This window comes from Arvicola amphibius, chromosome 3, assembly GCF_903992535.2.
Source record: "Arvicola amphibius chromosome 3, mArvAmp1.2, whole genome shotgun sequence".
Classification (NCBI taxonomy): domain Eukaryota; kingdom Metazoa; phylum Chordata; class Mammalia; order Rodentia; family Cricetidae; genus Arvicola; species Arvicola amphibius.
The window spans coordinates 123,682,096-123,694,555 of record NC_052049.1 but is presented as its reverse complement, the minus strand read 5'-3'; the positions used below and the strand labels follow the sequence as shown (position 1 = coordinate 123,694,555).

Sequence of the window (12,460 nt, the reverse complement as noted above, 5' to 3'; positions counted from 1 at the left end):
AAATGCTGAAGAAATAGAAGATGAAAATAGATGGAGCCGGGCGGTGGTGGCGCACGCCTTTAATCCCAGCACTCGGGAGGCAGAGGCAGGCGGATTTCTGAGTTCGAGGCCAGCCTGGTCTACAAGAGCTAGCTCCAGGACAGGCTCTAGAAACTACAGGGAAACCCTGTCTCGAAAAACAAAAAAAAAAACAAAAAAACAAAAAAAAAGAAAATAGATGGAAAGACTTCCCATAGTCTTGAATCAGCAAAATTCATATTGTGAAATGGCTGTATTAGCAAAAGCAATCTTTAAACCCAGTGTAATCCTCCATCAAAATTTCAATGACTTTCTTCACAGAAATAGTCAAACAATCCTAAAATTCATATGAAAGCACAGAAGACCCAGAAACAGCTAAGCAAGGTTTTCTACAGAGCTGTAGTAACCAAAAGAAATGGTACTGTCATAAAAACAGACACAGTGGGCCAGGAAAATAGATCAGCAGGACAAAGTGCTTGCTGCTTAGCCCAGTGGCCTCAGTCCTTCCTGAAATCCATGTGTAAAGCTAGATGTTGTGACCATCTATAATCTCTGCACTTCTACCTACCAGAAGATGGGAGGAAAAAACAAGAGAATCAGCTGGAAGCTAGTCTGAGTACACTGGCCATTGCCAAAAGAGAAGAGACCCTGCCTCAAACAAGGTAGAAGATGAGAACCAAACTCCTGAAAGTTGTCTTCTGATTTTTACACATGTTATCAGAGCACACTCACTCTTACATTCACACACACATGCACATCCACACACAATAAATTAAAATTGTTTTCATTTTTAAAAGACACATAATTCAGTGGAATAAAAGACCAACTTACAAACCCACACAGCTACAACCACCTGATTTTAGACAGATGTCAAAACACATTGGACAAAAGGTTGCCTCTTCTACAAATGGTAGTGGAAAAATTGGAATGTCTACATGGAGAGAAATTTAACTAGGGCTCTATCTCATCCCTTGCACAAAAATTAGATGAGAATTGACCAAAAACTTCAAATGTAAGACCTGAAACTATTAGGGAAACTCTAAAAGAGGAATAGGAAAGGACTTTCTCCAAGGGATTCCAGAGGCTCGGAAATAAAACCCAAAATTGACAAATGGGATTATATTATATTCAAAAGTTTATGCACAGTTCAGGAAACAGTCTTGTACAAAAATTTTAAAAACAAAAAACGACCCTGCAGGAAAAAAGTGTTAGCTCTACTTCTGATATATAAAGAATTCCAAAAAGAAAATTCCAAAAAAAGAAACACAATCCAGTCAATAAGTGAGCTAATAAAACAGCTTTCAAAAGATGATATACAAATGGCCAATAAGCATGAAAGAAATGTTTAATAACCTTAGCCAAGAGAGAAATTCAGTTTAAAGCTACTCTGAGATTTCATTTGGAATGGCTATCATTAACAAAACAAATGGCAGATGCTTTCAAAGTTGAAATGAGCCTTATACACTGTTAGTAGGAATGTAAGTTAATTCAGCCATTGTGGAAATCTTCAAAAAGCTGAAAATAGAATGTCCATGTGACTGAGTACTACTCCTGGGTATGTACCCAGAGAACTCTTAATTGTCTAAGTACAGACAAAGACGCACGTCTGTCCTGTTAGAGCACTATTCACTGTAGCCAAAATTTGGAGCCAATTCAGTGTTCACTATCAAGTAGCTAGGGAAACTGGTATATTTGTACAATGGCAATTTATTCATTCATAAACTAGAATGAAATTATTCCATTTAAAGGAAAATAGATATAATTGAAGATTATCATATAAAGTAAAATAAGTCATACTGAGAAAGATAAATACTGGGTGGGTGAGGTGTCTCAGTGGATAAAGGTATTTATTGCCAAACCTGACATCCTGAGTTGGGACTCACATGGTGGAGAGGGAGGACTGACTCTGACAGGTTGTCCTCTGAATGTCACTTATGTGTCATAACAAGAATGTGCATGTGTATGCACATATATATATACAAATACATAAATGTTTATTTTAAATGATTTATTGCTTCTTTTCTCTTGTTTGTGGGGCCTAAATTTTATAGATACCTAAAATCATTTATGCATACAGGACATAAAAATATTAACACGACTAGGAATGAAGTAGAAGAAGGAGAAAAGAAGTGGTATGGGGAACAAACATGATCAAAGTATATATTGTTAAACTTATATGAAAATATTTTATGAAAATCACTATGTATAATGTATACATTCCAGTAAAAAATATGTTGAAGAGAAATCACTTATAATTTGCTGCTATTAGAAGTAAAATAATAACCACACCAGAGTAATCTAAAATACATATACTAAAGAGAAGTGGGATGACTCAGTACAGGACCCATGGTTCAATCAAAAGGAATGCATGGAAGAAAGACAAAAGTAAAGTACACTAAGGAATAAATTTTCATATGTTGAAAAAGAATGGTTTTAGGATTCTGCTTAAGAGTAACAGTTTCACCGGGCGGTGGTGGCGCATGCCTTTAATCCCAGCACTCGGGAGGCAGAGGCAGGCGGATCTCTGTGAGTTCGAGGCCAGCCTGGTCTACAAGAGCTAGTTCCAGGACAGGCTCTAAAAAAGCTGCAGAGAAACCCTGTCTTGAAAAACCAAAAAAAAAAAAAAAAAAAAAAAAAGAAAGAAAGAAAAGAAAAAAGAAGAGTAACAGTTTCAGAAAGGCCAAAAGCCAAATAGCTTTTTCCCCAGACAAGACTGTCTATACAGCAATGGGGGAGTAGTCAGCTGTAAGCAGGTAACCTTTCTCTGCCCACAACAGATTACCCACCCCCAGAATGGGATGTGTTCCACACCTAAGTAACTCAGGTGTGCAATATACAGAGCCCTGAACAGCAGTGTGGTGGGACAGGGAAATTTTCAGTATTGCCCTGGTCTGACTGCTTTGCAGGAATTCAAATTGAAGTATTAATCATAGTGCATAAACTGGCTTTTTGGAGCCCATCCCCTATGGTGGGATGTCTTGCTCAGCCTTGATGCAGTGGGGAGGGACTTGATCCTGTCTCAACTAGATAATCTAGGCTTAATGGCAGATAGCAGGACTCTGTAATTGCATACTTCAGCTAGTAAAGGTATCCCAAGAGAACAAGCTGCTTACATCATCTCTGCAGGTGACAGCCTCACCCACATAGAAATGGAGCAGTAGCGCTGCTGTGAATGGTTGTCCTCGGCAGTGTGTGCACCTTTTCCATAGAGTTCCACTTGTTTGTTCTTTTTATCAAAACTTGTTTTGGACAACTTTATAAAGAATCATCTTGTGCCACTGAAGCTAGGCCTCTCCTTGTCTTTATTCTGGAAATTTTGATGTTTTTTCCTAGTTGAAATACTGTTTCTGTTTAAAAAAAAAAAAAAAAAAACATTGTCATATTTGGAACCAGGAGAGAGGACAGATTTATCCAGAGGGAGAAAGAAAATGTCTTTGAGTATTTGAATAAAATGACTTAACAAAACATTACAAAGAGAAGAACACTACTCTTAGTTAAGGTTTCTATTGCTGTGATAAAACACCATAACCAACCTGGAGAAGAAAGGATATATTTGAATTGGCTTATATATCCGGTAGCATTATCACTGAGGGAACTCAGGGCAGGAACTCAAGCAGAGCCCATGGAGAAGTTCTACTTACTAGATTGCTCTCATTGCTTGCTCATCCTGCTTTTCTCTCTCTCTCTCTCTCTCTCTCTCTCTCTCTCTCTCTCTCTCTCTCTCTCTCTCTCTCTCTCTCTTTCATTTTACATGCCAACCACAATTCTCCCTCCCTCTCCTGCTCCCACTCCCTTCCACTGCTCCCTAACCCCCATCAGCTCCTCAGAGAGGGTAAGGCCTCCCATGGGGTGTCATATCGAGTTGATGCAGGACCAAGTCCCTCTTCACTGCATCAAGGCTGAGCAAGGCATCACACTATAGGGGATGGGCTCCAAGAAGTCAGTTCATGTATCAGGGATAAATCCTGGTCCCACTGCCAGGAGTACCACAAATAAACCAAGCTACACAACTGTCACCCACATTCAGAGGGCCTAGTTCGGTCCCATGCAGACTCCCCAGCTGTCAGTCCAGAGTCCATGAGCTCCTACTAGCTTGGGTCAGCTATCTCTATTGGTTTCCCCATCGTGATCTTGTCCTCACTTTGCTTACATAATCCCTCCTCCCTCTCTTTGACTAGTCTCCAGGAGTTCAGGCCAGTGCTTGAGTGTGGATCTCCGAATCTGCTTCCATCAGTTTGGATGAAAGTTCTATGATGACAGTTTGGGTAGTCACCAATCAGATCACAAGAGAAGGCCAGTTCAGGCACCCTCTCCACTATTGTTAGGAGTTTTAGTTGGAGTCATCTTTATGGATTCCTAGGAATTTCCCTAGCACCAGGTTTCTTCCTAACCCCATAATATCTCCCTCTATCAAGATATCTCTTCCTTGCTCTCCCTCTCTGTACCTCCCCCAATTTGACCATCTCGTTCTCCCATGTTCTCATACCCCATCATCTCCCCTCTTTCCCCCACTGACCCCCAGTTTACCCAGGAGATTTTATCTATTTCCTCTTCCTAAGGTGATTCATGCATGTCTGTCTTAATAAGGGTCCTCCTTATTACCTGGCTTCTCTGGGGCTGTGTATTATAGCCTAGTTATTCTTTCTTTTATATCTAATGTCCACTTATAAGTGAGTATATACCATGTTTGTATTTCTTGATCTAGGTTACCTCACTCCAGATGATTGTTTTCTTGTTCCATACATTTGCCTGCAGATTTCATAATGTCATTGTTTTTTACAGCTGAGTAATACTCCATTATGTAAATGTGCATTCTCTTTATCCATTATTTGGTTGAGGGGCATCTAGGTTGTTTTCAGGTTCTGACTTTTATGAATAATGCTACTATGAAAATAACTGAGCAAGTGGCCTTGTAATATGATTGAGTTTCCTTTGGGTATATGCCCAAGATTAGTATTGCTGCATCTTGAGTAGATTTGTTCCCAGTTTTCTGAGAAACTGCCTTACTGATTTCCAAAGTGGCTGTACAAGTTTATACTCCCACCAGCAGTGGAGGAGTGTTCCTCTTACTCCACATCCTCTCTAACATAAGCTGTCATAAGTTTTTTGATCTTAGCCATTCTGACAGGTGTAAGATGGTATCTCAGAGTCATTTTGAGTTCCATAAAATACTGGCAAATGGAATCCAACAACCCATCAAAAAAAAATCATCCACATTGATCAGGTAAGATTAATCCAAGAGATGCAGGGATGGTTCAACATACGAAAATCTGTATATAAAAAAATAGAAAGAAGAAATCAACATGATAATCTCATTAGATGTTGAAAAAGCCTTTGATAAAATCCAACACCCCTTCATGATAAAGGTCTTGGAGATATCAGGGATACAGGGAACATACCTAAACATAATAAAGGATATATATCGCAAGCCAACACCAAACTAAATGGAGAGAAACTCAAAGTGATTCTACTAAAATCAGGGACAAGACAAGCCTGTCTGCGCTCTCCATATCTGTTCAATATAGTACTCGAAGTTCTAGCTAGAGCAGTAAGACAACAAAAGATCAAGGGAATACACATAGAAAGGAAGAAGTCAAACTTTTGCTATTGGCAAATGATATGGTAGTATACATAAGTGACCCAAAAAAATTCTACCAGGGAACTCCTGCAGCTGATAAACACTTTCAGTAATGTGGCTAGATACAAAATTAACTAAAAAAAAATCAGTAGCCTTCCTATATATAAATGATAAACAGGCTGAGAAAGAAATCAGAAAAACATCACCCTTTTTAATAGCCACAAATAATGTAAGATATCTTGGGGTAACTCTAATCAAACAAGTGAAAGACCTATACGACAAGAACTTTAAGTATTTGAAGAAAGAAACTAAAGAAGATATTAGAAAATTGAAAGATCTCCCATGCTCTTGAATTGGTAGGATCAACATAGTAAAAGTGGCAATCTACAGTTTCAGTGCAATCCCCATTAAAATCCAAACACAATTCTTCACAAACCCGAAAGAACAATACTCAACTTCATATGGAAAACAAAAAGCCTAGGATAACTAAAATAATCCTGTACAATAAATACAATAAAAGATCTTCTGGAGGCCACATCATTTCTGACTTCAAGCTCTATATTTTATTACTGTAGAGCTATAGTAATGAAAACAGCTTGGTATTGGCATAAAAACAGACACGTGGACCAATGGAATCAAATAGAAATAGAAATCTGTGACATTAATCCACACACCTCTGAACTCGTGATTTTTGACAAAGAAGCCAAAATTGTACAATGGAAAAAAAAGCATCTTTAACAAATGATTCTGGCTTAACTGGATGTCAACATGTAGAAGAATGCAAATAGATCCATATCTACTGTCATGCACAAAACACAAGTCCAAGTGGACCAAAGACCTCAACACAAATCAGTTACACTGAACCTGGTAGAAGAGAAAATAAGAAATAGACTTGAATGCATAGGCACAGGAGACCACTTCCTAAGTATAACATCAGTAACACAGACACTGAGAGCAACAATTAATAAATGGGATCTCCTGAAACTGAGTAGCTTCTGTAAGGCAAAGGACATGGTTCAATAAGACAAAATGGCAGCCTACAGAATAGATAAAGATCTTCACTAACCCCACATCTGACAGAGAACTACTCTCTAGAAATAATTCAAGAAACTAGACATCAAAATACTAAATAATCCAATTTAAAAATAGGGAACAGGTCTAAACAGAAAATTCTCAACAACAAAAAATTCAGATGACAGGAAGACATTTAAGGAAATGCTCAACATCCTTAGTCATCAGGGAAGTGCAACTCATCCTACTTTCTTATACACCCAAGGAATACCTGCAGAGAGGTAGCATCACCCCTGATGGGCAAGCCCCTGCCACATCAATCACTGATTAAGAGAATGACCTGCAGGCCAGTCTGGTGGAGGCACAGTCCATATTGGGGGTCCTCTTCTAAAATGACTCCAGCTTGTGTCGAGTTGACATAAAAGCAGCTAATACAGTTTTCATCGATAAAAGGGCCAGTACTTGAAGGAGGAAAATAGAGAATGGGGTGGAGGGAGGGGGACATATGCAAAAACTGGATTGGATTTGAAGAGCACTGACACCTGCTCATAAGTCATATACTGTCTTATGTATTGAATTCTGTAGAGTCTGACCTGAGGTCCCAGAGTTCATCCCAGCAAGCCTCACAAAGGAGACTGCTTTCTTTGTATTTACATTAGGACACCTTGAAGAAAAATGATACTTCTAAAATCCAGAAGCTGTCAGATGATACTTCTAAAATCCAGAAGCTGTCAGCTATGGGAAAAGAATATAGGAGTAGCATGAGAATAAACCTGATTTACATAACATTTTACTGTTTTTCTTTCTTTTTTTTTTCTTTCTTTCCTTCTTTCTTTCTTTTTTTAGGCAAATGAAGAAACATTTGTTTCCCAAACCACATTTATAGCTTCTGGACAATGAGATTAGAATTTCAGCCAGTATTACCACCACAGCCATTTACTGTTGGTTTTTGTTTTGTTTTGTTTTTTTCTTTAGCCAGTATAAAGCTCTTGCAGAATCCATTGGGTTTTAAGAGACATCAATGAAGCAGTGTTTGTTTGGCCTGTGACCAGTTCACTTCTGTCCCCTAGAGACAAAGTTTCTCAAAGTCTTCAATAAAGAGATGTGTAAATGGAGACTGCACTTTTGTTTCCCTGTCACCCAGACCCCAGTAAACACACAGAAACCATATTAACTACAACACTGTTTAACCAGTGGCTTAGGCGTAGTCCTAGCTAGATTCTACATCTTAAATTAACCCATTTCTACTCATCTGTATATTAACACGAGGCTGTGGCTTACTGATGCAGCATGTTACTCCTTTGGCAGCTACATGGAGTCTCTCCAACTCTGCCTACTCTCTCTGTCTCTGTTTGGATTTTCCACCTGGCTTTTCTCTGCTAAGCCATTGGCCAAAACAACTTTATTCATTAACCAATAAAAACAACATGTGTACATAAGGACATCCCACATCATCTCTCCTTTTTTGTCTAAATAAAATGGAAAATTTTAACTTTAACATAGTAAAATTACATAGAACAAACCAATTATCAAGCAAGAATCACAATATTTAGTCTATTTGTATCTGGCAAAATTAAAGAAAATATTCTATCATCTATTTTATCTTTGTGAGTCTAAAGTTTTACATCTAATTTATCTCTTATCATAACTAAGGAGAACTATATCTGTCTTCAACTCCATCAAAGATCCCAGAAGGCTATAATGTTACCCAAGTAAACGGGAAGTACATTGTAATAAAATTCCAAAACTATAGAATTAACAGAGACATCTCACTGTCTGGACAGACACCCAAATTTCTTCTGTAACATTGGAGCATCCATCTTCAGAATACAGACCCATAATATCCAGCAGGCTTCTCTATGAAGCAGGAAATTTGAAAGACTTTTACTTATATTAGCTGTTTGTCAGTAACTTTCTTCTATGTCCTGCAGAATGTCTGGTAGACTCTTTCATGAGGCAGGAACCCTGAAGGATTGTCTTACCTTCTTTTAGCAAGTTCATGTACAATTTATACAACATGACAAGCAGCCCAAGCAAGAGCAATTTGTTATGCAAATGACTAGGTTTGTCACATTGGAGGAAAATTCCATAATGAGTTTCTTCAATGCCCATCAACCTCTCTGAAGTAACTGGTGCTTCCAGAAGCAGACATGTCTCACTGTTGAGAAAAGTCTAAGTATCTAAGTTCTTAAAACATTTTAGATGCTGTATTTTATAGGTCTTTGAAGTGTTTGAAGGTTATCTATCTAATTGAAATATATCTATATATAAACAAACAGTGTACCTAACATGACTAAAAGTTTGACTATTATAGATGACTATCTATTAATCTGTATTTCTTAATTATACATTACATTTTTAAATGAGCTGTATAAATATAACACCTTAAACAAGAGTAGAAATATACATATAACAAAATTGACCTTAACTTTAAATCAATAAACCAAAGTATCCATTTCTATATTATATCCCCCCCTTTTTTTAAAGAGATTGACTGTGACCATTAACCACTTATAATCAACTCCCTTTAAATGAAAACAAATATTTAGAAGGCCATACTGCATCAGAGATGCCTGATATGGAGGAGGAGTGAGTGCTTGATCAGGAAAGCACACCATGGACTTTAGAATAGAACAGACCAAGGTCAAGGCCCCACTCTTCTATGAAATAACTGTGAAATCTGGGTCTGTTGCTTGAAATCTCTGGAATTTGATTCCTTAATCTGTAAAACTTACATGAAATGGGTGATCCAAGGATATTGCCTAAATTGAAAACCCCAGTAGGTATTACTTTTTATCCTTCTTCTGTGTTGTTACTTTCTTGTTATTGTTACAAACTGCCTTTGTAGATACAACCCTCATAAGGGAAAAAACAAAGAAACAAATAAAAACTCAAGGGTGAGCAGAACACTTGCTCTGTCCCTCAATCATGTGGATAAGTAGGTTTTTTTATGGGTGAGACAACTTATCATATAGATAAGAACCATTAATTTTATATCTCAAAATTCTTTTTTCCTCTAGATTTTATGACGGTATTCTTAAAAGATAGAATTGTCTAGATAAAACACTTCTAGGTGATCAAATGGTTTCTTTAAAAAACACCTTCATTCATGAATAGTGCTTTATTTTAAACATTTTATGATGAAAACAGTATAATCTTGTTGAAAAATATGAAAATTGGTAAAGACTAAAAGTGTCTAACATTAACCAAAAATGGATCACTCATATTCTTCTATAGTATTTGAAAGAACCAGAAAGTTTTATCTCTGGTGAGTTAACTTTAAAATTTAGTGATCAAACATACAAATTACATTCTGTCTAAAGACCCAATAACTTTATAGTAAGTAAATACAATAATCTGCTAAAGAACAAATTAAATGATGTATTTACCTCCTTTTGAAAGAAAAGGAGAACATTTAATTTGGAGAACAGATAATTGAAATGTAGCTAAAAGTTAAAATTTAAACAAGCAGGAAGAATGCCAGAAGAAAATATGTGCTACCAAACCCTAAAAGGCTTGAAAATGAGTGTTGCAAACAATCTCATATATATATATATAATCTTATATATATGTATGTTTATATATATATATATGTAATTTTTTTTCAAGACAAGGTCTCTCTGTAGCTTTAGAGCCTGTCCTGGAACTAGCTCTTGTAGACCAGGCTTCCCTCGAACTCACAGAGATCCACCTGCCTCTGCCTTCAAAGTGCTGGGATTAAAGGCGTGTGCCATCACCACCCGGCCTATAAAAATATTTTAAAGAGATGGTTTTAGATGCTATATATGTCTGAGGTCTCACCTGCTTTGAGTATATCCAAGTATTTGTCCCTCTCCAGCCCTCACACAAAAAAATTGAACCAATTATTCATGACGTGGAAACTTAACCAGCCATACAGAAATATGAACGACTCATTAAAAACCTTCACCCTGATCAGTGACACTTGGACTTGGAACCTCTGCCTTTTGGGCACCTTGTTACACACTTAAGGTTTGAAGAATACAAAATTATGTATAGTGAAACTGAATAACCCAAAAAAATAGACTTAAAAATATTAATAGTTGGTGTCTTCCACTGGGGAGGAAACTGGGTCTCTCCCTAATCAATCATATTGAAGCTTGTCAGACAAATCTTGTAACACAGATTTTTTTGCTGGATCCAGTCTGTATATGCTAAATGATTTACCTGGACATGAATTGAATCTTTAGTATCTTTAAAAACAAAAGAAAAAACCCTCAAGATTACTATGTTTAAGGAAAGTCTCCAATATAAAATATATAGAGAGAACTCAGAAGAAGCAGAGGTCATGTAAGATATGAAGGAAAAAATCTTCTTTAAAATGAATTCTTCTTTAAAAACATGCAGTTTCACAGAATTAAAGATAAAATTAGTTAAATGAAAATCATCATGGAGGAGCAAGCGTTGGCCTCCCAAGAACGAGAACTTGAGTTTGCATCACCAGCATCACATAAAAAGGCAGGTGCAGTGCATGCCTGTAATCTTACTAGTGGCAAGATGGGCATCAGAGACAGGCAAAACCTTGGACGCTTACATCCAGTGAGAGACCCTGTCTCCAAAGAAAGGGGAAGGGTTTGAGGATCCACACAATGTGACCCTGTGTGTTAGAAAAAGAACTTTTTTCCATATTATAGTAATAAATGTAAATTTTATCCTAATAGAATATTTAGATTAGGCATTTTTAAGATCCATTCTCATGTGTAGAAATGTATAAACTTTAGTTCATACAAAACTTTAATGTAGTTAATTTAGCACTAGCTCCATGCCTAAGCATTTTATGTTCATTAGCTCATTTAGCCTCTCAGAAACCTATAATGTAGACATGTCATTATCCTGGTTTTATAGATGAAAAGTTAGAATTTAGGAAAAAAAATAAAGTCCTCAATGTCACCTGACCAAAAAAAGGCAAAACTGGGATTTGAACTGGTCACTCAGAGCCAACACACTTGAATATCTCATTGCCTTGAGTAAATTTTCAGAAATTGTTTATGATTCTAGAAATGTTCCAGATCGTCTCTGTCTTGTTTTCATGGCTTCACTGAAGCACACTCACTGTTTTTCATTTCCAGGTTCACGTTCCAGATGAAAATAATGCTGTTTTGGGAAGAAATACAAATAAACAAGTTTTTGAAGGATTGACAACTGGACTTCTCAGAGCTGGTGCTGTGGTTTTTAGCTGTCTGATTGCCAACCGACCAGATGGAAACAGCCGGCCAGCTACACCAAAAATACCAACACAGGAAATGAAAAACAAACCCTCACAAGGTGATGCTTTTAACAGTCGAGTTCAAGACCTTATCAGGTAAAATTGCTACATTTCTTTTTTAAAAAGTTGTTTTGCTTAAAAATATTATAATGATTTGAACTTAGGAACTTTGATGCAGTTGTAGTTCTTGCAACTCTGTCCATAAATTCTTGGTAGAGTCTGTGCAAAAAGAAGGCAAAGCAAATAGAGGTCAGCTGCCACTCTCAAATGTGCCAGATCCCACAGCTCTCAATAGCAGCCTTCTACTCAGAAGCGTCTGAGCCCCCCGGTCCCACATGCATTCAGACTTCCTAGAACAAGAGGTACCATTTATGGAGCTCTTCTCACGGGAGGATGCTGGAGTCTTTGCAGCCCTCGAAGAATACAGCTTCTAATTTCGGCTAGATGAGGAAATTGTTCAAGGAGGTTAAGTGCTTTGACCATGGTTATGTAATGAGTTAAAGAGTAGGGAGGAGAGCGGAGACTGGAGCTCACATCTAGTTAGACTCGGCAGCTGTACGCTTTACTCCACACAAATGTGGCAGTTTCTGACACCTGTTCGCGGCCTGCCCTGCTTCCTTCAAAGGTCT

At 37.4% G+C, this 12,460-nt stretch overlaps 1 protein-coding gene across 2 annotated transcripts in view; it reads left to right on the top strand.

The window, feature by feature from the left end:
* Scaper (S-phase cyclin A associated protein in the ER) overlaps nt 1–12,460 on the top strand; it is a 378,485-nt gene that overhangs the window by 314,994 nt on the left and 51,031 nt on the right. For both annotated transcript variants that reach the window (XM_038323850.2, XM_038323851.2), the window contains exon 26: nt 11,695–11,927. In XM_038323850.2, coding sequence (XP_038179778.1) covers nt 11,695–11,927 — 233 coding nt within the window. The remainder of the gene's footprint in view (nt 1–11,694; nt 11,928–12,460) is intronic.